The sequence below is a fragment of the Tupaia chinensis genome, unplaced genomic scaffold (genome assembly GCF_000334495.1).
Source record: "Tupaia chinensis unplaced genomic scaffold, TupChi_1.0 Scaffold150288_1, whole genome shotgun sequence".
In the NCBI taxonomy this organism is placed as follows: domain Eukaryota; kingdom Metazoa; phylum Chordata; class Mammalia; order Scandentia; family Tupaiidae; genus Tupaia; species Tupaia belangeri.
This window is the reverse complement of record NW_006210128.1, coordinates 1,986,463-2,011,438: the sequence shown is the minus strand read 5'-3', so window position 1 is coordinate 2,011,438 and position 24,976 is coordinate 1,986,463. Positions and strand designations below refer to the sequence as shown.

Here is a 24,976-nt window from a genome sequence, read left to right as displayed (position 1 = left end):
TGAAAGCCATAAAAAAAAACCCAGGTCCATCCAGGTGAGAAACGTCACACAGGACGCCTGACTGGCAAATGCCTCCTCTCAAATGTGCATGCACACGTGTGTGTGCGTGTGTATGTGCGTGCGTGTGGGGGAGTGCTAGGGAGCTAAGAATGGGAGGAGAATGGGAGATGTGGGAAGGAGCGGCCATGGAGAAATTCTGATTCCAATGTAAATACAAGGCTTAGGTTCTGGGAGGGCTTTCTAGATAATTTGCAGGGAACTAGAAGGTGAGATGTAGTTAGCAATAACTCACCCTGCCGGCCTCGCACAGGGACTATGAAAATTAATTAACCTTCACAGAGTGCTTTGCACACCAAGTGTGAAGGTGCTATGGTGGAGTAAAGCGGGGTAATTCGACACCACCGGGGCTCCGGCTAATGACACGCAGGTGGCCGAGTCCGGCCTGCTACAGAACGCTTAGCCAGGACACAGTCTTCCCGTTTCTCTGCTCCTTTGCCCTCACTTAGGAACGGAATCCGCAGGGCTTTCAGACAGTCTCAGGAAGTCATCCGGTATACTCCCGAGGTCCCGGGCAGAGGTGTGCTGAAATCATGCCAAGAAAAAAGTAGCTTTTGCATTTCCTACATGAAGGTGTAGTCTTGACTTGGGGAGAAGAAACGGTATCTCTCCGTTTTAGATAGATTTCAGGAGCTTGAACACAAAGAGAAGGTTCAGAAATGGCCCCAGGCCCTAGAGAGTTGTCGTTCTGAGTTCTCTGGGGGTGGACAGTGGACAATCGCCAGTCTCCTGGTTTACCAAGTCTGTTGACAGACAGGTGCAAAGACAGGGAGAATCTCTCTCCCCATCATAGACTGAGTTTAGAAAGCTCACGCAGCCCCAGCCTCTCTCTTCGCATGTGAAGGTAAGAATCAAAACGGCAAGGTGGCGGTTCCCGAGTTGTAAACAGGGAGAACCCAGACCTTGACTCCGAGCCCCCTGGTTCCAGCCGTAGCACCATTGCTGTCTTCTCCGGCACTTGCATTCAGGGTGCTCCATGTTCCAAGTTCTACCAGGCACCCGGCGACTGTGGAAGGAGCATGAACTGGAGCAGGACGCGGGGCCGACTGCTGCCCTGCTGGTGTGGAGGAGGGGCATGATTACGGGAAGGCTTGCCTCCCTTTCCATGCAGCCCGAAGGCCCTGGTCACAGAGTCAAGCCTTGGACTAGCAGATCCTCGAAAATCTGCTCTTTGTGAGAGAAGAAAATGGAAGCAAGCTCAGCATTGACCAGCTTTGCGCTTTAGATAGGAACAGCAAGCAGGGACTCGGACCCAACACTGCCCTCTACCACGTTCCGCAGGCAGCTGCAGTTTGCAGACAGCACAGAGACTCTTACTAGACAAACCTGTGCCGTGTTTCCTTGTTCCTCTGGAAGCAGCCGCTACCTCTGTAACTGTGTCTGTCTCTGTCTCAGTCTCTCAGATATGTGCGCACGTGCACACACACACACACACACACGATCAGAGTGGAGCTGAATGAAAGGGAAGCTTAAGAGTCTATAGAAAATCCTGCAAAGCCTGTGAAATCGCCAATTGGATTTTCAAGATGGATGGTTTCTTCCTAATCAGATTCCACTGCCTCGTATAAGCCAGCTTTGCAGCTTCATCCCATCCTATGAAGCAAACCGTTTTTCATTAGTCAGGTTTACGAATCAAGCCTGGGGTATACACAGAGCAGTCCTCACCTTGCAATTCGCTCTCTGGGAAATGTTAACAACCAACTTCTGCCTCAGATAATAACATACCCATAAAACACGCGCAAGATTCAGCTACGGCCTCGTCACCTAGCATCCTCACTGAGAACTTCACCCTACAGCAGAACGAGAATTACAGGTCGGAAGGGCACCCCAGGGTGCACCTTTGGCAGGCTAATAGATTCTGGAAGACCAGGCTAGAGCAGCATTTCTGAAAGTGCCATCCACCCACAGCCTGCCTGCCCTAGAGTGGCCTGGGATAGGTGCTCTGACGCGTCTCTGGGCCCCCTTCCTGAACCCGGATGACTGAGACCCTTGGGACGGGCTCTAAGAGCCTGCTTGCTAATCAGCAGCACTCTGCTAAATTCGAGGCAAGTTAACACTCAAGAGCCACGCAGTCAGGGCTTTCTACAGGGTCACCGAGACCCAGGTGGCATTAGGGCCACCTGCCATATATGACGCTTTCTCTGCTGCCCTATCTAGAGGCAAAGCCAATCACGTGATGACATCATCCCCTGAAAATCCTGAGTCCCCAGAACACCGATTCCTAGGCTTGTGCTGGAGGGCCCGCGGTCACTGCAGGGCTGCCTGTCAGGCCATGACACATTCCCTTCAGGTCTGGAAAAGCCTCCCAGGCCCAGAGAAGCCACTCTAGACAGAAATTGCCCTGACAATGGTTGCAGGAGAAGAGGAGCTGCAGTTTAAGGGCCCCAAGCTCCCAAGAAACTGCCTGGGTCTGATGCCGACGGACGTGGAAAGACTGCAGATGAGAGGCTGATTCCAAGGAGGCATGTCATGGCCCGGGTGACGAGTGATGGGAGGCAGCCAGGCAGTAATCCCGGGCCACTGAGCGGCAGAGGACGGAACCTGAGCCCTGAGCCGAGCAGACAGACTTGATTGAGAAAGCACTCTCCTGCAAAGAGCTCCAAGCACCCCCCAGACACAGCCTAGGTTAGCCTTACCCCTGATACTTTCAAAATGTAGACTTTCCAGCCCTCTCCTAAGACCATCCCCTGGGGCGGGACCCTGTAGGTTGGGTGATCCTGCAGACAGGTGTAAACCAACTGCTGCCCCCAGGCAGCATCCTTACACAGCCCTTGAAGGTCTGTAACTTTTTTTTCCAGGAATAGGTGAATATGCATGCTTCCCATGGCAAACACATTCCTAATTCTGATGGCCAGAGTTCTCTCTAAAGTCTAACCTACACCCCTCATGCCAAATGTGAAGTTCTCTGGTTTATTATTATTATTATTAGAAAGATTTTTTGCTATAGGGTGTGTGTACTCACCAGACATGGAGACAGAAAGAGAAATCACCCCCCAGGGGGATGGGCATGCTGCAACCCCTTCTCCTCCATTTTCCTCTCAGGATTTTGCACACACATGCACACGTGCCCAGTGTGAGTTTCGAGCTACTGGGTCCCAGACTCGAACTGCAGTTGGTCATGTGGGAGTCCAGCACCTTAACCACGACGCCACCTGCTGGCTCTGTGAAGGTCTCTGGCTTCCTGCACTGTGAGTGCACAGGAATCACCGGGCTATAATCCACCCTCCACTCCCTCCGGGAAGTGGCGGCACAGAGGGAGTATTTCTCACTCTGGGAGTTCAGCGGGAGGCTGGGCTCTGGCCTGTGCTTCTGCACGCACCTTTGTCCTCCATCTTGCCCTGTGGGGCTGCAGCTCCTTCCCAGTGGACACGCAGCAGGGTCAATCTCTGCACCCAAGACTCTGAGCCACATTCGCAGTCTCCCCAGCCCCTGTGCACAAGGGTGGGGGTGGGAGATCGGATGCTCCTAGACTTGTCTCATGCTCGTATTTGCAGTGTCCAGGTCACCTCCTGGGTTCTCTCTGACAGTGTCCCAGTTCACCTGAGGTCAGGCTCCTGCATGGGCTATGCTGAGCTTACCCAAGCACTTGCCCATGTCTGCTGTAGCCTCCTTCCTCCCAGGACCTGGGGGTGTGAGTCAAGAGGAAGCTGGGGTGCAGCTCTCTTTTTCTCTTTTCCTGCAGCGACACTGTAACCCTGAGGGTCATGCCCTGCCTGCCTGGAGAGCTGGGGACAAGGAGTAGGTGTCCTATCTGACCTGGGTAAGGCCAGACCCCTCCCTCACCACCGAGGTCAGTGTCATCTTCCCTGGGCCCAGGGAGAGAAAGAAACGAGGTGTGTGATTTGTAACAGGAAGAGGACACAGAGGATGCCGCCGCCAATGGCAACGCTGGTTGATGTTTCGATGGCACAGGAGCCCCTGGTCGCTCTGTGCAGGGTTGCTGTGGGTATGAGCTCTGCCCCATCAATGTGGTCATCATAAACTCAGGGGTAGGGCCTGGGTTCTGCCAGCTTAACCTGAGCCTGGCAGAACGTACGTCCTTGCTAAATACCAGCTGTGGGAGCCTGTGGGCTGTCTTCCCCGGTGCCCAACCCGGGCTGAGCATAGAGTCCAGGATGGGGGCTGGCATCCCTGTCTTCTGGGGCAGGTGCTCACTTTCCAGATGGAGTTGGGAGGTCAAGCCCTATATGGAAGAGCGAGCTTGTGAGGAGCCAGGAGGATGTTCTACGAGGTTACCCGTACTCGCCCTTCTCTTTGGGATTCCTCCAGACTCCATCCTGAATCAGGGCACGCCAAAGAGTTTCCTCCCTCTTTCCTCTCGAAGCCTGGATGAGTCCTCCACAATCAAGTGCAAATCATCAAACTCGCTTTTCAGAAGATGTCTCAGAAATTCGTACCCTCACCCTGAGTGTGAATTCTGAATTCCTGCCCTGTGAGTTTACAGGAGACTCACCCAGTTATAATCTAACCTCCACTTCCTGGAGAAGTTACAATGTTGCAAAGTTGCAATGCTTTTTGCTTTGCAAAGCATTTCATTGAAGTATTCTATATTCTATTGGCATTTCTAGTTTCTTATTCGACTTTGAAGCTACAAGGGCCCTTACAGATCATCTGGTCTACCAGCAAAGTGTGACCAACTTTTTAATAGAAGAGATGAGAGTAAAAGAGACTCTAATATATAATATCAGAATGTATAACATGTAGTAAAGGAAAGTACAATTTCATGAAATTTTTTTCTCAGTTATTCATGCAGATCTTCAAATCGAAGCCATAATGAGAGATACCTAACCTAACCCCAGTCAGAATGGCTGAGATTAAAAAAAAGAAAAGAATAGTGAGTGCTGGTGATCCAATGAAAAGGAAACGCTCCTACACTGTTGGTAGGAATGTAAATTAGTACAGCCACTATGCAGAACACTGTGGAGGTTCCCCAAAGACCTACAAATAGAACTACCGTATGACCCAGCAATTCCACTCCTGGGTATCTACCCAAAGGACAGGAAAATGCTCAGTTGAAACAAAGCTTGTATATCAATGTTTTTTGCAGCATCATTCATAATTGCTAAGATACAGAACTAACCCAAATGTTCAAGAACAGATGAATGGATTGAAAAAGTGTAGAACATATACACTATGGAATACTACTTAGCCATAAAAAAAAGACCTTGGCATTTGGTAGAAAGTGGACAAATATGGAAGATTTACTGCTAAGCAAAGCAATTCAGACTATGAAAGAGAGGCACTGTATGTCCCCACTCAATATATCCTGAATGTCGGCACTCTATGGCAGAAACTGAACGACTGGAAGGTATAAAACATGGAAAGAAGTGATGATACTGGAGACATTCTGGGAGGAGGGTCGGAAATGGGGAAGCGTTAGAAGGAGAGAATCAAGGGGCAGAAGAAAGAAGCAAAGCATGTAAAGGGCCAAAATGGAGAGAAATCTGTTAAATATAATGTGCATGATAATATCTTTGACTGACCCAATAGACACTGTATTCATGATGGGAAAATTCCTTTGGTATGCTGTAATGATACACAGTCATTGAATCCTAAAGTTAATAAATAATAATAATAATAATAATAATGTTTATGGAAAGGCATATGCATGGATTTCATTTTTTCTCATTTTTTTTGTGTTTAGTTCATTTTTTTCCCACAGATTTTTGGAGTCTTTTCATACATATAAGTTTATGGGGATTGCAAGTAAAATGCATTTATTCCAGTGAGTCACAAATCACAACAAGTTTGAAAAACATCAATCTCATTCTTTTTTTCTTTTTTTAAGAGAGATTTTTTGCTATAGGGTGCATGCACTCACTAGAGAGACAGAGAGACAGAAAGCAAGAAATCACCCCCCCAGGGAGGATGGCCCAATTCCTCTTCTGTTGTCCTCATAGGGCCCTGGGTATGCACACACATGTGCCCAACATGACGTGGTTTGTTTTGTTTTTTTTTTTGGAGAGGTTTTTGCTGTAGGGCACGTGCGCTCACCAGACAGACAGAGAGAGACAGAGAGACAGAAAGCGAGAAATCACCCCCCCAGAGGGGATGGCCACGCCGCAATCCCTTTTCCTCCATTCTCCTCTCAGGATCTTGGGCATGCACGCACACGCGCCTGGTGTGAGTTTTAAGTCACTGGGTCCGGGACACAAACTGCAATCAACTACGTGGGAGGTCCAGCGACATAGCCATTACGCTAACTGCTGGTCCCCCGATGTGAGTTTTAAGGCACTGGGTCTAGGACTTGAACCACGGTTGGCTACGTGGGAGTCCAGTGACGTAACTATTATGCCATCTGCTGGTCCTAACACCAATCCCCTTCTTTCATGTGGCCAATAGGAAGCTGATGCACAGAAGAGTAAAGCAAGTTTTATGAGGGCCACACAGCTGGACAGCTCCTCCTGTCCCCTACCTCAGTGCTCTGCCCACTGCAGCCTGCAGTTCTCTGGTTCTACGCAGAGAACGTCTTGGGAACAGGACTGGCCAGAAAGCTCAGTGGACTTCCAGTCCCACAAGAGCCTCTCAGCAGGGACTGGGCCTTGATCCGCTCACCCAGGGCAGGTGTGGCTGGCAGGGATGTTGACTGAGAAGGGGCGTGGAGGGGCCGGAACCTTTGGCTGAAGTAGTTTTGCACACGCAGACAAGAGAGGCCTTGACTTTTCTCTCAAGGACTTTGAAAACAATTGCTCACTTAGGGCAGTGGCACTGATAGGCCTCTTGCAGATGGGTGTGCAGGCTGAGAGCTCTCCAGTGAGGCAGGGCATTCATCGCTCCCTGCAGAGTGCAGGCCAGCAGAGGAGGCCTTGCAGAAGGGTCCCCAGGCCCTCCACTTTGGCTGCAAGTACCTTCCTCCTGGGAGGGGCCGCCTGACTCTACGGCTCCTCCAGGTTACCACTGTCAGAGCGCAGTGAGGGCGAGGGGTCAGAAGCTAATCCAGCCCCTCATGGTACAGAGAGCCCACGAGAGCAAGGCCCCGAGCCTGCTGGCAGCAAAGCCATCCGTGACCCAGATCCAGATTCCCCGATTCCCAGCCCCCCACTTCCCGAGTCTGCACGGAAGCACCCGGATGTATGGTGGAAATGCAGACGGGGGAGGCTGAGGCACGGCCTGGCTTCTGCACCCTGGCGTGTTCCGGTGGTGAGAAGGGGCTGCTTCGCGGACCACACTTGGAGCAAGCCTTGACACCATGTCGTCCGGAAGGGTGGGGGATCCCGAACTTCGCCGTGGATCCTAGGAAGGCACAAACTCTCACCTGCACCCAGACAAGTCCTCTACGACCCACAAAGACACCTACGTAAAGTAATCGTCACTCCTCTTTTGACATTCACTGGACACTCACACGCCAGCACGGCCCCAGTACTCACGTGCATGATCACGTCTAATCCTTACAGCTCTGAGGTGGCTACTATTACCGTCCTTTGTTTTCCCCCCAAGGTTTTTTGCCCAAGGGCATGTGAGCTCACTCGAGAGAGATGGAGAGAGACAGTGAGAGGGAAAGTGAGATCTCACCCCCTGAGGGGATGGCCACATTTCAATCCCTCCTCCTCCTGAGATTTTGGGCACTCATACCAAACATGCCTAGCGTGATTTTTAAGCTGCCAGGTCTGGGACTTGAACTGCCATCGGCCATGTGGGAGTCCAGCACCTTAACCACCATGCCACCTGCTGGCCCCTTACTAACCCTTCTCATAGATAAGGAAGCTGAGACTCAGAGAGATTAAGTAGCGTAGCCCAAGTCACACAGCTAGCAAGTGGCAGAATCATGATCCAAACTCAGCTCTGAGTCCACGGCTTAACCAGCTAGAGACCACACAGCAGGGTGGCCACCTTTCCTTCTCTGCTCCTTGGGAGCCTCTCCCCAAGGAGGCTCTTAACAGTCCTGCAGCTAAACCCCATTTCCTTCAGCACAGCGTGGCCTCCACTGAGTTTCAAGGTCCATCCGTCTTTCCCCGAGACCTGTATTTACCCGCCGAGTTATTTTGGAGTTGATGTCAGGGAGGCACAAGATGAAGAGGAGCTGGGGCTCAGGGAAATGTGTAGGGAGAGGGTCTACACAGCAAGACGCCTAGGGATCTCTTTTAATTCAGCGCTGACGTGAATTCTCTAAGACCGCTCGAGCTTAGGTTCTCCTACCCAGGAGACGGTGCCGGGCACCACCCGGCCTTGCTGGAAGCATCCAGACGGAGGGGCAAGTGGCCTGTGGAATCACAGCACCATGAAGCCCTTGAGGATTCCTACTGAAAACGGGCCACTTCCTGGTGTGGACAAGCGTGCATGGCAGAGGGACCAGGGGTTCGGGGCTGCTCCAAGGTCACCAAATCCCAGCCCTATGCCCCAGCCTCCCCCCAGGGTTGTGAGCCGTCCTTGGTCTCACCCCCTCGGGTTCCACAGAACGCCAGCTCGCTGCTGTCAGCACGGGGAGTGACAGGAGCAAGCACGGGGCCTGCAGCCACACGTTAATCCTCTTTGGGGGGATCAGGGTCGATTGGGCTGGCCCCCAGTTTGGCACTACCCCCGCCAGTGCTGACTACAGGGTACTCCTGTACCCTGAAGCGACCTCGTGCAGAAAGAGGGCAGCGGAAGAGATGTGGGACCACGATGGGAGAGAGCGGGCGGGGGAAGGACACTCGTCGGGCTGTGGACCGCCTTGCAGAAAAGCCACTCCTGCAAAGTGAGGGCTGACCCGCAGTTGGCAAGGAGGTCCGTGTGCTGGACCATGCCATCCGCAGGTGGGCAGTGTGCTTTCTCCTTCCGGCCCTGGGCACTGGGCTGGCTCACTGAGTCCTCCCTCTGCCACTTGCAAGCTGTGTCCTCTGGGCATGTCACCTAATCTCTCAGTGCCTCAGTGTCACCTGTGAAGTGTAGACGGTAATCAGTAGCCCCTACCTGTAAGGGCTGTCGTGGGAATTAAGAGTGAGTGCGTACAGTCTCTAGAGCAGTCCCTCACATGTGAGCGTGTAAAGAGATGAGTGAGGGCTGAAAGCAGTTCAAGTCCTGGGCTTGGCGGCTTGCAAATCAGGCTGGGTACGTGCATGTGCGTGCCAAAAGTCCCGAGAGGAGAAAGAAGGGGCAGAGGTGTGGCCATCCCTCCCCCGGGACGGTAATTTCTCACTTTCCCTCTCACTGCCTCCTGTGGACCGCCTTGCAGAAAAGCCACTCCTGCAAAGTGAGGGCTGACCCGCAGTTGGCAAGGAGGTCCGTGTGCTGGACCATGCCATCCGCAGGTGGGCAGTGTGCTTTCTCCTTCCGGCCCTGGGCACTGGGCTGGCTCACTGAGTCCTCCCTCTGCCACTTGCAAGCTGTGTCCTCTGGGCATGTCACCTAATCTCTCAGTGCCTCAGTGTCACCTGTGAAGTGTAGACGGTAATCAGTAGCCCCTACCTGTAAGGGCTGTCGTGGGAATTAAGAGTGAGTGCGTACAGTCTCTAGAGCAGTCCCTCACATGTGAGCGTGTAAAGAGATGAGTGAGGGCTGAAAGCAGTTCAAGTCCTGGGCTTGGCGGCTTGCAAATCAGGCTGGGTACGTGCATGTGCGTGCCAAAAGTCCCGAGAGGAGAAAGAAGGGGCAGAGGTGTGGCCATCCCTCCCCCGGGACGGTAATTTCTCACTTTCCCTCTCACTGCCTCTGTCTCTCTTTGACGAGTACACATCCCCTATGATAAACACCTAAAAATAAATCAATACAATAAAAGAAACAAGCAGATTCATTACAGCACCTGCTGGCCCAGCCCCCACTCTGCAGGCAGGGAGAAGGAGCCTGGCCGACGCTGTGGGAGGACAGGGGTGAGTGGGGCCGTGTTCTGCTTTCTCACGAGTGGGTACACACAGTGGCTGAGACCGCGTACCCACCTTTTCAGGGCACACTCCAGCTCGCTCTTCTCCTTGTGGGCTTCTTGGAGCTGGGAGATGATCCTGGTCAGAAAGTCCTCGAAGTTGGACAGTAAGTGAGGCTCGTCCTTCTTCAGCTGCAGCCAGAGTTGCTTAACGTCGTTTTCGCTGCAAGAGGAAGGGGCATTACCGTGCCGCAAGGAAATGGACTTAACGGATGTACAGGGGTGCCCGGAAAGGAAGGAGCAGCGGGAGGCAGCAGCAGACCCCTAGGGAGGACGGCAGCTGTAGGTGCCAGGCGCTCGTGGTGTGAGAGGTGCTCATGTCACCTGGCAGTGGCTCTCCAGGCAGGCGCTGCTACAACCCCACTTCCGGATGAGGCTCGATGAGCTCAGGGCACTTGGCTGGTAAACGGTGGAGCCGGGGCTCAAACTCAGGGCTGTCCGGCCCCCATGTCAGCCTTTTCCACCCCTTTCATGGTGGCCTGAACATCACAGCGATGTGCCCTGAGCATCTTCTAATGCCAGGAGGGAGAGATGGACGGGAACCCAGGGTGGGTAAGACTGACCAGGTGGAGTTACAGGAGAGAGCTTGTCACTCCCGGAAAGGTGGTCCTCACAGCTGAGAGGTGAAGCAGGCCGTGGATGGATGGCAGAGGGCAGTCGTCACTGCAGGGAGGCAAGGAGAATCCGCACCACCCCACTGGAGCCTGGTGGCAAGCAAATGACTGGCAGGCAGGAGGAGGGGAGGAGTGAGCCTGAAAACGTGGGCACACAGGGAGAAAGCAGGCAGTCGGCAGGCTCGACGCAGGCAGAGGAGTAGAGACCTGCCCAGAAACAGGCCCATGGCATGATGGACACAGCGCAGCAGAGACATGCGACATGATGCTGACCACTGAGGGGAGCACGGGGGAGAGCCACGTGCCACGGACGTGTCCTCCCTCTCCGGAGACACTCAGACATCTCCAACCATTGACCTAGCTAAGGCAAAGGTAGGTCCGGTCTGTTCTCCACTAAGTTCCAAACCAGTACGACCCACGGGTAGCTGTGACCGAGAGCCCTCAGGAGACAGTAAAACCCTTTGTGCTGTGCGACAGAGCATGCTTGGGGGATTTTCCTGATGAGTGGGATTCCTAGTGCCGCGTTAGCAACGTCCTAGGACTCTGATTTGCTGTCTGTGCCCAGCAGAGAAGAGGCCCGCTGAGATGAACCCAGCTCTGGCCAGTCATTCGATCATCTGTGCAATCCCCCTCCCTCCTCCTTTCATCCTTCCCTTCTCCCTTCCATCCTTTCTTTCTGTCACCCCAGCTAACCCTCACCTACTCACTTAGACCCTCGTCCACCCACCCACCTGCTCCCCTGTCCACACGAGAGGTTAGCACCGTCTGGTACAGACCTAGTGCTATACGATGATGCGCCGTACCTGGGAAACGCGGGCAAGGGAGGTGAGAAGCCCGTTTCCCAGAACGAGGCCCACTGTCCCCACAGAACGCACGGTAGGTGTCCAGCTCATTACAGACAAGATGTAGATGGGGACAAGGGCTCAGAGGCGAAAGGGTCTCAGAGACCCCGTGGCAGGTTGCTCCGGTGAGACGGATATACCCATATGTTGCAATTCATATTTTGAAATTCCAACCCTCAAGATTGGAGATGGGGCTTCCAGGGGTGGTCAGACCACGAAGGCAGAGCCTCATGTATGGGATTAGCGTCCCTGATGAAAGAGGCCCAAGGGAGCTCCTTCCCCCTTCCCACATAGCTGGGGAGACCAGCTCTGAACAGACCTCCCCAGATGTGCAGCCTGTTGCCACTCAATCTCGGACTGCCCGTCCCCCTGTGAGAAGTACGTTCCTGTTACTTAGAAGTCACCCAGCCTATGGCTGTCCTAGCAAGCCAAACGCACTGAGGCCCTCCCTCATGAAGAAAACGTCTTAGAAAATCAAGGTCTACCTTGCTCTCCTAAGTCTTTTTTTTAAAGAGAGATTTTTGCTATAGCATGCATGTGCTTGCCAGAGAGACAGAGACAGAAAGTGAGAAATCACCTCCCAGGGGTATGAGCACACTGCAATCCCTTCTCCTCCCATTCTTCTCTTGGGAATTTGGGCACGCAAGCACACACCTCCTGGTGTGAGTTTTAAGCCACTGGGTCTGGGACCTGAACTGTGGTCAACTATGTGGGAGTCCAGTGACGTAACCATTACACCATCTGCTGGTCCCTCTAAGTCTATCTCTCCACCTCTACCAGCTTCCCAGGGCAGCCCAGCAGAGCAGCTGGTTGGGTCAAAGCTCTTAGTGAGAGTGGCAGACATTCCTGACCCTCCTCTGAAACTCGCTGAACGCCGTAGGCATGGCCACAGCACTTCACCTCAGATCGCTGGAGAAGGAACAAGTCTTCTGACATTTGATGACAAAGAAGCTAACGCCCACTAAGCTGCCAGAGTCCTGTGCCAATCAGACCACCAAGAAAATGTGGAATCCAGGTGCCCAGCCTACCACTTTTGGACCACATGGAGGTTACCTCTAATGGAAGTGTGTAGGGCTGGCCGGAAGGATTCTGGGAGGCCAGTCAACCCATCTCCATGCTACGAGAATGACATTTTGGTGAGCAAAATCTTGAAAGACCTCCAAGTTCTTCATGGCCTCCTCAGTTTACCTTCTGGAGTCCCTGGTTATGAGCATTTCCCTCATGTGCAACTTACGCCCCCTTCAGTGGGGATGAAAGCTGCTGCAGATCGGTGTTAGGGACCACTCTCTCATAGACCTCTCCAAAGCCGTCCCTTCTCCAGGATGTCTCATCTGGGCTCAGCTCCACACAGGCCTTTGATGCAGGTCCTCGGAGTAACAGCTGATGCACTCCGATTGGAGAGCCCTGCCAGGCAGGCGGCTGCCCTGGCATGAGGGTAGGTGGGACAGCCCCTCTCTCCCACTGCCTGGGCTCGCCCACCCTGCCCCTCCTCCCCTCCTCCAGCTTCACAGTCACCCGCAGCAGTCACTGAGCTCTGGCCTAGTCCTTGGAGCCAGGTGTCTGACCCCAGGCGGCCCCCACCCCCTCCCCATCTCTACCCTATGCTGATCCAGGCACACCAGGCTAAGCCGCAGCTGAGCTGCTGCTGACACTGACACTGCTGCTGGGGTCGGTTCACTTTCTGTCTAGAGCCTTCCGCCAGGCTCTCTCCTAGGCCCAGACTGTCTCCTTTTTACCTTGAACACACATACATGTGTGTGTGAGAGAGACAGAGAGAGAGAGAGATTCTTTTCAGAGGGCTCACTCCATTGCGCACTAGCTGGAACACAGGCGCACCCCTGTGCCTGGCTCCTTAGAGAGGGTCTCGCTACGTGGCCCACACTGCCACAAGCTCATGCTCCACCTGCCTCAGCCTCCCAAGAAGCTGTGGCCACAGGCATATGCCGCTGCTTTGGCTTCTGGGTGCACCAGGAATGGAGGCTCAGCCCCTAGAGTGCAGAGCCCAGCAAGCGGTCCTGCAGCTGGGCCTCGCCGGCCTTCTCAATTCCGACGCAGTCTATCACGCCGTTCTCTAAAAAAGCATAGAGCAATGGTGTCCACGTTGTGTGCACGGCCCTTCCCAGGGCTCCCTGGTGGCCATTTTCCACCGTAGTCCCTTTTCTTTCTAAGCTCGGAAAACACCAGCTCCAACCTTCTGACTTCCCACCTGCGTAAAACACATGCCCAACCCAGCACATGGAGACCCAGAGTGAAAAGGCTACAGGCGTGAGAAAAGGGGCCAGAGGTATCATAGGCCTGCCGTCCGGTTTCTACGAGCTATGACATCAGCTTTTTTTTTTTTTTTTTTTGCTAGAGGACACATGACTTTTTGCACTTGTCGGAGAGAGACAGAGAAAGAGAGACAGAGAGAAGGAGAGTGAAAGCACCCCCAGCAAGGTTGGCCATACCACAGTCCTTTCTCTTCCATTGTCCTCTCGGGATTTTGGGTGTGCACACGTGTCTGGCATGTTTTCCAACAGTCCCAGGTCCGGGGCTCAAACCGTGAACTCAGCCATATGAGATCAAGCTACCTTCACCACCACATCGGCTGGCCTAACATCACATTTTATTATTTTATTTAATTCTATCTTGTTCAACTCTTACTTTACTTGAAATGTCAGGGCCACGTGTCTCTCTATCCGAAAGCACTTTTGGAGAAAAAGAAATTGTGGGGTTTTATTTATTTATTTATTTTTAATACTTTCCAGCCCATCTAAAGTTTTCAGCTGAACTACCGAGTAGCCAAGTGGTGGGCTGTCAAAGCTGATTCATGTTTCACCTTGTCTCTGGAAAAGGTTTGGTTTGCTCTGGAATATAACATGTAGACATGTTCCACCACGTGGAGCCTCTGCCGGGAAGGCACCCAGGGGTGGGGTAGCTGGGATGAACGTAGCCTGGAGGCCCTGGGGCCCAGGCTGGCTCTGCGGTGAGGTGAAAATGCTGCTGAGCGATGGGGGACCGGCCAGATGGTCAGAACCCTAGGGCACACTCACTGGGAAGCCCCGAGGGCAGGCACGGACTGCGGACAGTGAGCAGCCCTGCGGAGCAGGGTTTGGCCAAGAAACGTGATGATATCGCACAGCCGGAAGTGAGGAGAGCAGGGGCTGCGGAGAAAGGCCAGCAGGAAACCACGTGAGAGGCAGAGGCGGCCTGCAGGGGGCAGGTGAAGAGGCCTCTCCTTGCCTAGGCTTCGACCCCCAGCCCCTGTCATCACTTACTCTTCCAAAACTCTCCTGGCTCCGAGCTCCTCCATCAGCACCTGGAACTGAGCCTCCTCGTCCTCGCCCATGCTTCCCAGCTCCTCGTCCCCTTGGGACTGGTACACCTTCTCCTCTTGGCGCTGGGCCACCTGCTCACCTGCGTCTTCCTGACTCAGGTAACTCTGGCTGAAGAAATGACCTGGGGACGCAGGCATGGGGTCTGAGTTAGACAAGACTCGTCCAGGAGGACCGTATCTTCTCGGTTGCCAGGAGTCACTCAAGGTCCATCTGAGAGAAGAGAAAGGGGGCCCCCGAGAGTGAAGCTCCACGGACGGCACGCCCAGACGTATGTCCTTCCACTCCCATAAGCAGAGGCGCCAGGACCTGGGAGAAGCAGAAAGCATGGCAGGTACAATGGCGCTCTGTGCTGCTTGACCTTTAAAATCTGTCCTAGGGTTGGGGCTGGCAGGCATGGTGGTTAGAGCGCTGGACTCCCACATGGCTGACCACGTTTTGAGTTCTGGACCTGGTGGCTGGCTTTCTCATGTTCCCTCTCTGTTTCTCTCTGGTCAAATTAAAATAATAATAATAATAACAACAATAATAAATAATATTATGACCTAGAGGGGTCAGCAGGTGGCACAGAGGTTAAGGCCACTGGACTCCCACATGGCCAATCATAGTTTGAACCCGGACCTGGAGGCTTGAAATTCATACTGAACATGGGTGTGGACATGCCCCCAGATCACAGCAGAAGAATGGAGGAGGAGGGACTGTCGCATGGCCATCCCCTCTGGGTCGGGTGTGTGTGATTTTTCACTTTCTTTCTCACTGTCTCTCTCTACAGGGAGTACATGTGCCCTACGGCAAAAGCCTCAAAGTAAGAACCCTGGCTTAGAGCACGCTTCTCCTTGGCTGCTCCTGGCACAGGCCCTCCCGCCATGGCGCTCCAGCAGCCGGGATGTCAGAGCCCCACGTCGCCGTCCTGGCCACCCCACCGCTAGCTTTGTTATACTCCACGTGTGCACGTTACTTTCTCCATACTCACAGCGCCTGCTACTGCGCAATCTCCCTTATCCTTCCAGCTCAGCTATAAACTCCTGAAGGTCAGGGAAGGTATCCGACACTTTCAGGAAAAACACAAGGCCCTGGCTGAGGCAGGCGTGCGGTAGACTCACCTGCTGGCTCACCTGATCTGACGGCTGCCTAATCTCTTTATCTTGTTCATGGAGTTCCGTTCTCCTTCCTCCTGGTTACCTTGAGTGATAGGTCTAGTCAAGCCCTCCAGAACTCCTCAGAGAGCCGGCATCCCCCACCTGGAAGGCTTGGCCAGACTTGGCTGGAATGAGCCATCCACTCATCCCGTTTTTTTGTCTAACGAGGTAGAAAAGGAGAGGCTGGATTTTCATCACAGCTCCCCCTAGCATGTCATGCCTTCTGTCGGAGCTTCCACCGATCCCCTTGCCATTCTCAGGCGGGAGGGACTCAGCAGTGACAGTGCCTCTGGCCCTGAGAGAGCATTGGTCTAAGCCTCCAAGGTGGACATGGGTGAAGAGGCCCAAATAACACACAGCCTGGAACCCTCGGGCTCAGACTCGTTGCCAGGAGGCCAGGAAAGCTTATATGACATGGTCCCCAGATCTGCAAGGGACAGGGATGTCTCTTACATGGTATCTGAAGAGCCACAACCCTGGGTCCCTCAGAACTTACTAAATCCAGTAGCGAACTCCTCTGGGGTCAGAAAGCCATTGCCATCCGCATCCAGGGCATCAAACACATCCTCCAGTTCCTCCAGGGTGAGGGGCAACTCCTTCTGGAACCTCTGAAAACAATGCAGACTGTGCCGTTAGCACTCCGACAGGCACAGGCTGACCTGGGACTGCACAAGCTCCTGCCAAAAACTGCCTAGGGGTTGCCCAGTCCTGCAAAAGCCAGGATCAAGCTTCTGCAACTAGTCTGATTCCTCATCTTTCTCCACCTCTGCAGATGAGAGCAGCCTGCATTGATTGGGGGCCAGCGATGTGCTAGGGATTTATAAATAAAATTAATCATATAAATATGTATGTATATATTATGGATACGCATTTAATACTCATGACAAACCCTGGAGGTCGGCCTTACTATCCCCACTTTACAGGTGAGGTTGGAGGCTAAGTTACCTGCCCCAAAGTCATAGGCTTAGTCAGGGTCAAGTCCAAAGCTGGCACTCGGACAGCGATGAATGACCGCTATTGTTTGAATATGTCCCTCCAAAATGCCTATGTTGAGCAGCTGTCCTGGGCATAAGAGGGTAAACACTGGATCCAATTGTTCTGTTGAAAGGAGGCTTTGGGGCAGAGATTAGGATTAAGGTCAGGGGGGACATGATTGATTCCTGGTGGGGTTACAAAGAGAGTGAGACCAGGCAGGGCTCTCCTGCCCCCCATCATGTTGTGATGCAGCCTGAAGACCCTCCCCCAGAGGGGGGCCTGGATCTTAGATCTCTATGAGCTGAATAAACTCCTATTTTTATAAATGACCCAATTTCAGGTATGAGAGTGCGCGTGCGCCCCACAGACCCACTGAGCTTTCCCAGTGAGTGACTAGAGGCAGGTGCACCTGGACCTTCCTGCCCTGCCTGAGCCCTTGCCCCGTTTCCTCTGCAGGCTACCTGCCCTGCTGAGATGTGAGATCTGACCCCCGGCATGACACGCACTACTCCAAGGGCTTCCCAGATGCGAGCCCGTGTCCCAGCGCCCTAGCTCTGTATCCGGTGCCTGTGGACACACGCTGGACGCTTCAGCTCTGAGGAGATGCTGTGATGACAAACCGCTTCCCTCCCCTGAGTGCCCCAGCCCCGGCACCCCCAGTCTGTGTCCACTCCTGCCCCCTGCCGGCTGACAGCGAATACCTGATACAACAGTAATTGCCATTGGCTTACGTTATTAATCCTCAAGAGTATTTGCATTTTCAATGGGGATGGGACAGAAAGTGTGAGCCCTGCGCTGACTCCGACTGCAAAGGAGGGAAGAGCAGGGACCAGTTGATGGGAGGAGGCGCGAAGTGGCTGGGCTGTTGACGGCCCCCCATCCTACCTGCTGTGCAACGGCCCCAGGCCAGGGCCCATCTGCACAGGTGAAGCAAGCGTCCTCTTATACCCTAATAACCTAAGGCTCTGAGCGTGGACTCCCAGGGGAGTTCATTAGCTCTCAGCTGACCACCTCCTTTCCTCTCAGTTACCCAGGGGACAGCTGCACGGAATTGACAAGTGGAAGCGACTGGCAGCTGCAGACAAGGAGCACGGGGCTCGGTAGGAGGGTAGGTCTGCGCCCTCTAAATAACAGAAAGGGGCAGGCAGGTACGAAAGCCCGGAACATGACAGGCAAGACTTGGGTCCATCGCCGGCGGTCTTCCAGCAGATAAGCAGAATGCAGCAGTGTGTGCATTAAGGGAGACCACGATGCATGACACGCAGGAAGAGAAGACGGTGTGAGAGCCATTTGGAAGAACCGAATTAAATATGAACGGGCTTTTCAGAAAGGAAGGAGAGTGAGGGAGTTCGAAAGATTCTAGAAGTGCATCTACTCAGCACATAGCAGGGTCCTTGGCTTATCAACCATCCATAAATCGGCATCTCGAAGCTACAGTAGGTGAACACAAGATGAAGAAGGAGTCGTTTTGCAAACAGGAAAGGTGTTTGTTCCATTTGAAATAAAAGAGCTCGCTGCAGGTAGGGTGAAACTCTGAGCTCCTGTCATACCCAGATTCTAGTCCTTTCCTTGGGATGACCCTTCCTCCCCTTCCCGCCCTCACCTAGGACTGCAGGATCTGGTCTAAGGCATGACACCTCACTCTCCTGGAGCTAGGAATGAGCTCAGAGGACGTTCTGGAGGCCAGGGGGATTCTCAACTTGCCTTTCATCCCAACACCCTACACGTAGGGCACCGTTTCTCTTAGTGGGAGCCCGGAAAGGCTCTCTCACCTCATCCTATTTTTTTTTTCTTCTTTTTTGGGGGGAGAGATTTTCGCTATAGGGTGCGTGCGCTCGCCAGACAGACAGAGAGAGACATAGAGACAGAAAGCGAGAAATCACCCCCAGGGGGGATGGCCACGCCACAATCCCTTCTCCTCCATTCTCCTCTCGGGATCTTGGGCATGCACGCACATGCGCCCGGCGTGAGTTTAAGCCACCGGGTCCGGGACTCAAACTGTGGTCGACCACGTGGGAGTCCAGCGACATAGCCATTACGCTAACTGCTGGTCCCTCTCTTACCTCATCCTAAACATCCAAGGTCTTGGCTCTTCAGGCCTAGCTCTCCCCGGGTCCTCACAGGCTCTGATGCCGCTTAAACGGCTGCACGTGGAGCACGCCAACTCGGTCATTATTGATCTTTACATATGACTGTTTTATTTTTAGTGCTGTAAGTTCTTTGTGGGCAGAAATGCATCTATTTCACTTCTGTTTCTCTAGTACCCAAGATGGTGCCTGATCCATAGTAGATCTGTTGGTAGGATGCACAGTTGTAAATGACAGAAAGTCAACTCAAACCGGATTCATTTTTTCAAATGAAATATATTGGTTGATTTACCTGAAAATCTTAGGGGTGAACCCAAACAACTTCAGAATGCTATCATTATAACACTCAGTCCCTAAGAAAAGAGAGATTCTTTGTAGTTTCCATGCATATTCTTTTATCCACTCTCATAGGCCTACATTGGTTCATTTGCTAATCCTTGTGTCAATGATTATGGTTCCAGGTCATGAAATGTTATGATTTCCTTATGCCCAAGTCATATATTCTATTCTTGGGGCCCTCTCCAGACTGCCGATACTAAAGGTGGGAACAAAGTGGTTCTTTCAAAGCGAAACTGGGAGGCTCAAAAGAGAGTAAGTTGAATTAAAATCTGTAAATGTGGGGACCAGCAGGTGATGTGGTGGTTAAGGCGCTAGACACTCCCACATGGCCAACCACAGTTTGAGTCCTGGACCTGGTGGCTTAAAATCACATTGGGCATGGGATGGCATAGCAGTTGCATCCCTGGCCTTCCACATGGGAAACCACGGTTCGAGTCCTGGACCCAGTGACTTCAAAATCAAAATCACACCGGGTGAGTGTGTATGTGACCAAGATCCTGGGAGGAGAATGGAAGACAGGGATTATGGAGTGACCATCCCTCTGCGGGGTCATTCCTTACTTTCCCTCTCACATCTCTGTCTCTTTCTCTCCGGCAAGTGCACACATCCTAAGGCAAAAATTTCTTTGAAAAAAAAAAAAAATCAGGCCAGGCACATGTACTCGCATGCCCCAAATCCTTAGAGGAGAGTGGAGGAGAAGGGATTGCAGCGTGGCCCTGCCCCGGTGGAACAGCACTGCCAACCACAAATCCCTCTTATCCAATCCTAACCCTTCTTGTCTGCATCTCAAGTCAGCCCTTCTTCCTGCTGTCAGTGAAGATGGGGAAAGCAATCTTTTATCTTCTGGGCAACCCTCCCTCCTCACGTCCCAGCCAATCGGTGTGGAGTGCCCCTTGGGTCTTCTCTGCAAGCCGTGTGACACCAGGTCCTTTGGCCTTTTGTGGTTGGCCTACTTGAAAAAGTCTTTTAGTCTTAATGACCATCATTGTCTCTTATTTATTTTTCTTCTCTGGGCCTGTGGAACCATCCAGAACCAACTTAACCTGTGTGGTCCCATGGGCACCTGATGCTATCTTTGTCTTTGACTGTAGTAAGCAGGGCAGAGGAGAACAAGATCATTTATTCCTCTGCACAATAAGTTTGCCAGGCCTCAAGTCACAGTGGAGACCACAGCTGGGATTAAGAAAAAAACAACTAATTTTCCATTCAGTGTCAGAACAATACCTATGGATTCCGCAACTCCCCACCTTCATATCTCCCCACCCCTACCCACCTACACCACCACCGTCAGAACATAGTTCAAGCTCCTCTTGCCAGCACCACCAAAAACAGTCTTTCAGAGATCCTGCCTCACTCAAAGCATTTCCATACATCCAGGAAGGCAGACCCGGAAAATGACAAGTAGGGAAGAAGTCAGCTTGCTCTGTCATGTTGCCCAGGGCCCGAGTGGCTCTGTAGAATTCCAACTCTCCTTTAAGACACAGCCTTGGGGCCAGGAGGTGGTGTGGCCAACTGCAGTTTGAATCCAGAACCTGGCAGCTTAAAATCACATTGGGCATGGGATGGCATAGCAGTTGCATCCCTGGCCTTCCACATGGGAAACCACGGTTCGAGTCCTGGACCCAGTAACTTCAAAATCAAAATCACACCGGGCGAGTGTGTACGTGACCAAGATCCTGGGAGGAGAATGGAAGACAGGGATTATGGAGTGACCATCCCTCTGCGGGGTCATTCCTTACTTTCCCTCTCACATCTCTGTCTCTTTCTCTCCGGCAAGTGCACACATCCTAAGGCAAAAATTTCTTTGAAAAAAAAAAAAAATCAGGCCAGGCACATGTACTCGCATGCCCCAAATCCTTAGAGGAGAGTGGAGGAGAAGGGATTGCAGCGTGGCCCTGCCCCGGTGGTGGTGGTAGTGGGGGGTGATTTCTCACTTTCCCTCTCTGTTTCTCTTTGGTTAGTACATGTGTCCTATGCCGAAAACCTAAAAACAAGCAAACAAACAAAAAGTCAGTGCGATGGTGTAGTCCGGGGAAAACGGTGTGGTTTAGAAATGAAATTGCCCTGTGATCTAGCAACTGCACGTCTGGGTGTTTACCAAAAGAAGGGAAAGCAGAGATGAAGTAGCTATCTATAGACCCGTGTCCATAGCAACGTTATTTGTAAACAGCCAAGGGGTAAAAATTACCCAACTATCTACTGCTGACCGATGACTGGCTGAACAGAACGTGGTACATACCTGTGATGGAATCGTCAACCCTAAACACGAAGGCAATTTTGACATGCACTCCATACGACAGGGGAGGCCTTGGAAGACGTTGTGCAGAAATAACCCAGCTGCAAGAGCACAAGCGTAGAATAACCCCACTTGCAGAAGGCACTCGAGCAGTCAAGGTCATGAAGAGGGACAGTGGGCATGGGGGGCTCCAGGGCTGAGAGGAGACTTCCTGTTTAACGGGCACCCGGTTTCTATTCTGCGAGAGGGTGAGAGTCCTGATGGGGGACTTGGCACCACAGAACTGCACGCTCAGGCCGTGTGTACGCTGCTGCATTTTGGAAGTCCGAGTGTGCAGGCCACCAGGGCCTGGGCTAAGACATGGTTCTCACACGGCGTGTTTATGGAGGACCTTGAGGCCCCGGACTTAGGGCTAAGTGTCCTACATGATCAGCTCATGCCTTTCTTCCAAGGCTAGGAGGTCGCTGTGAATCACTCACGCCGAGGAACAGCGGCCTAGGGGGTGAAGAGACTCACACCAACTCGCATCACTAGCAACTTGCAGATACAAGATGAAAACTCAACACCAACTCGCATCACTAGCAACTTGCAGATAGATTCAAGATGAAAACTCAGGTCAGTTTGCCTCAAAAATCTTTTCAAGTTCCTCTTAGCCTAAAATAGGAGTCAGCTAACTTTTTCTGTAAAGAGCCCAAGAGCACACATATCGGGGCTTCGAGGGCTTCGAGGGGCCTCACGGGCCACTGGGTCCCTGTGACTGCTGCCAGTGCTGCCCTGCAGTGTGAAAGCCGCCAAGGGCCACGAGTACCTTAAGGAGCACAGCGGGGTTCGGCTCAGATGACTTCAGTAACAGGGAGCAGCCGGATTTGGTTAGTTTGCAACGCCTGTGTGAAATTTTCTTTTTCAGAGAGAGGTTTTTGCTATAGGGCACGTGTGCTTGCTGGAGAGAAACAGAGAGTGAGAGAAAGTGAGAAGCCACCCCCTAGGGAGATGGCCACACTATAATCCCTTTCCTCCATTCTCCTCTTGGTATTCTGGGCATGTGCGTGCACACACACACACACACACACACACATACACACACACACACACACACACACACAGAGAAACACCTGGTGAACGTTTCAAGCCACCTGGTCTGGTACTCGAGCTGTGGTCGGCCATGTGGGAGTCCACTGTCTTAACCATTACACCACCTGCTGGCCCCACCCCTGCATGAATTTTTTTTTTTTTTTGAGAATGATTTTTCTTGCTATAGGGAGCGTGCACTTCCCAGAGAGACAGAGAGAGACACAGAGAGAGAAAGTAAGATGTCACACACACCCCACCCCTGGAAGATGGCCACACCGCAATCCCTTCTAGATCTCTCAGGATCTTGGGCATGCACGCACACACACACCTGGCATGGTTGACCACATAGAAGTCCAAAGACACAACCACTATGCCTCTGTTGGTCCCCACCGGGCATGGGCTTTAACTGCTTGGCTAAGCTGGGGTTCTGGGAAACGTTGGGGAAATAAGGACTTGCCTTAGCAGACAATCAAGTTCTCCTCCCAAGTCAGGGGAACGGAGTTTGGAAGGACCCAGGTTTCTGCAGAGAGGAGAGCCCCCTGCCCGTCCAGCACCAGCCCCTCTCCTGGCCAACGCCCCTTGGTGCCCCTCCAGCCTGGCCCTCTCAGCTCCTTCCTTCCCTCCCAGGCAGGGCTAACTTCCAGCAGAGCCCTTAGCAGCAGGACGTAGGGTGCTGGCCCAGCCCCAGCCCTGCAGAACAATGTCTTCCCATCTAACCCAGAGAGGCTCCTTGCGGAGGATGGGGTGGGACCTGAGGGGTCACTGGTGAGGGAGGGCCTGAGCCGCTGCCCGAACTCTCTTTGCACAGGTCCATGTCCATCACCTGCAGCTCAGTGTCTGCATAGGGAGCCCCGAGCACAAGGCGGCCTGTGCTCCACCCCCAGTGTAGCCCACCTCGGCTCTCTCCAGGGCTCTCTGGGGCTCCAGGACCTTGCTCCCTTCTTCCTGGGGTCTTGCTCTGGCCGGCTGGGCCGACCACTTGCAGGTGGGCTCAGACCTCTCGGGCAGTCTCCCCAACCCTCAGGTGGCTGCGAAGTCACTCTCACTCTTAGTGAGCATTTTTTAATAGGAGAGAGAAGGGAAGGGTACTGGGGGAGGAGTCTAACTCCCGCATTCTTTTCCTAAACAACTGCGGCTCCCAGGACTCTCTCCCAACTCTGCTTCCCCCCTGCTCCTCTGCCCGGTGTTCTCCCTCCCACTCGCCACGGCCTCACGGGATGAATGTGAACTCTTCCCCACCCGTGGCTGAGCTGGTGCCAAAGGTGACAGAGATGGTGCGGGTGGCCAGACCAAGGAGCAGGACACCATCCAAAGGGCGGGTGGCCACACCACAAAGCAGCTCCGCATGGCAGGGACTACTGACCAGCGATGCCCATGGGACCTGCTCCAGGAGACCCCAGGGGCACAGGGCCATTCCATGAAAGCCGGAGTTGACGCTAAGGGCTATTTTCTGCTGCCTGCACCTCTTCCCAGCGCACCTTCTCCCAGACATGACCAGCGAAGCCGCGGGACAGCGGTACTTAAATGACGTGCTTTCTTCTCTCTGGAGAGCACGTTCTTAGCTAGACACACAGACAGCTGCAAGTGCATCCTTGTCCACAGGAAGGCACTTCAGAAAAGGAAGCGGATGGTAGAATTCAATGCCAGGGGTGCGGAAGTACCTGCGAGGCAGCTGTTACCCTTCCTTCTCTGCCTGCATCGGGAGTGAGGCCTGCGGAGGAAGGTGGCTGGGTTGATCTCTCCAGGACTTGATGTTTCTAACTACATCCGAGTCGTTTACCAGGGATTTCCTCTTACTAGAGCCAGTATTCAAGTGCTAAGCGTGCCTTTAAAGCCACCAGCAGCACCACGGCTCTGTGCATGACATTACAGAGATCACAGACAGGGTTGTCTAAGGTTCCTGAAATATGCCAAATCTGGCCTTCCACAGGGAGTGGGACTTCGGGAACGAATTTTAGTCTCAGAACGTACTGGGGAGTCCATCACTGAAACGGGGGTGGGGGGCTGAGCGCACTTGTCGGGGAGCTGGTGCTGTCCCCCAGGTCTTTTCTGGATGGAGAAGTGTGAAAATGTCGTCCCTTGAGGCCAGGAGAGAAAGAGCCACCGCATTCCAGCTGGGCCCCAACGCTCATTTCTCGGCCTCGTGTCCCACAGCTCACATGGACAAGCAGAGACAGGAAGGGTGCTCGCGAAGGTCTGCACTTCGCCGCCCGAATTCAGTGGCTTCTGGAAAACCAGACTCCAAGAAAGGAATTCTGACCACCAGAGATCTTCCTTCAGACAGCACAGGAATGCATCCTTGCAAAATGCACTCATGGGACCAGCAGTTAGCGTAATGGCTATGTCCACGGACTCCCATGTAGTCGACTGTGGTTTGAGTCCCGGACCCGGTGGCTTAAATTCACGCCGGGCGCGTGTGCGTGCGTGCCCAAGATCCCGAGAGGAGAATGGAGGAGAAGGGATTGCG

General features: G+C 53.1%; 1 protein-coding gene across 7 annotated transcripts in view; it reads right to left on the bottom strand.

Annotated features, from left to right (window-relative positions):
* Positions 1-24,976, bottom strand: part of CRACR2A (calcium release activated channel regulator 2A) — a 141,375-nt gene that overhangs the window by 65,867 nt on the left and 50,532 nt on the right. For all 7 annotated transcript variants that reach the window (XR_003548446.1, XR_003548447.1, XM_027769678.1 and 4 more), the window contains exons 3-5: positions 16,298-16,409; positions 14,606-14,786; positions 9,909-10,055 (exon numbers count right to left, since the gene is read on the bottom strand). Coding sequence is in view for 5 of the 7 variants with exons in the window: in XM_027769678.1 (XP_027625479.1) it covers positions 9,909-10,055; positions 14,606-14,786; positions 16,298-16,409 (440 nt within the window). In the remaining 2 variants the exon portion in view is untranslated. The remainder of the gene's footprint in view (positions 1-9,908; positions 10,056-14,605; positions 14,787-16,297; positions 16,410-24,976) is intronic.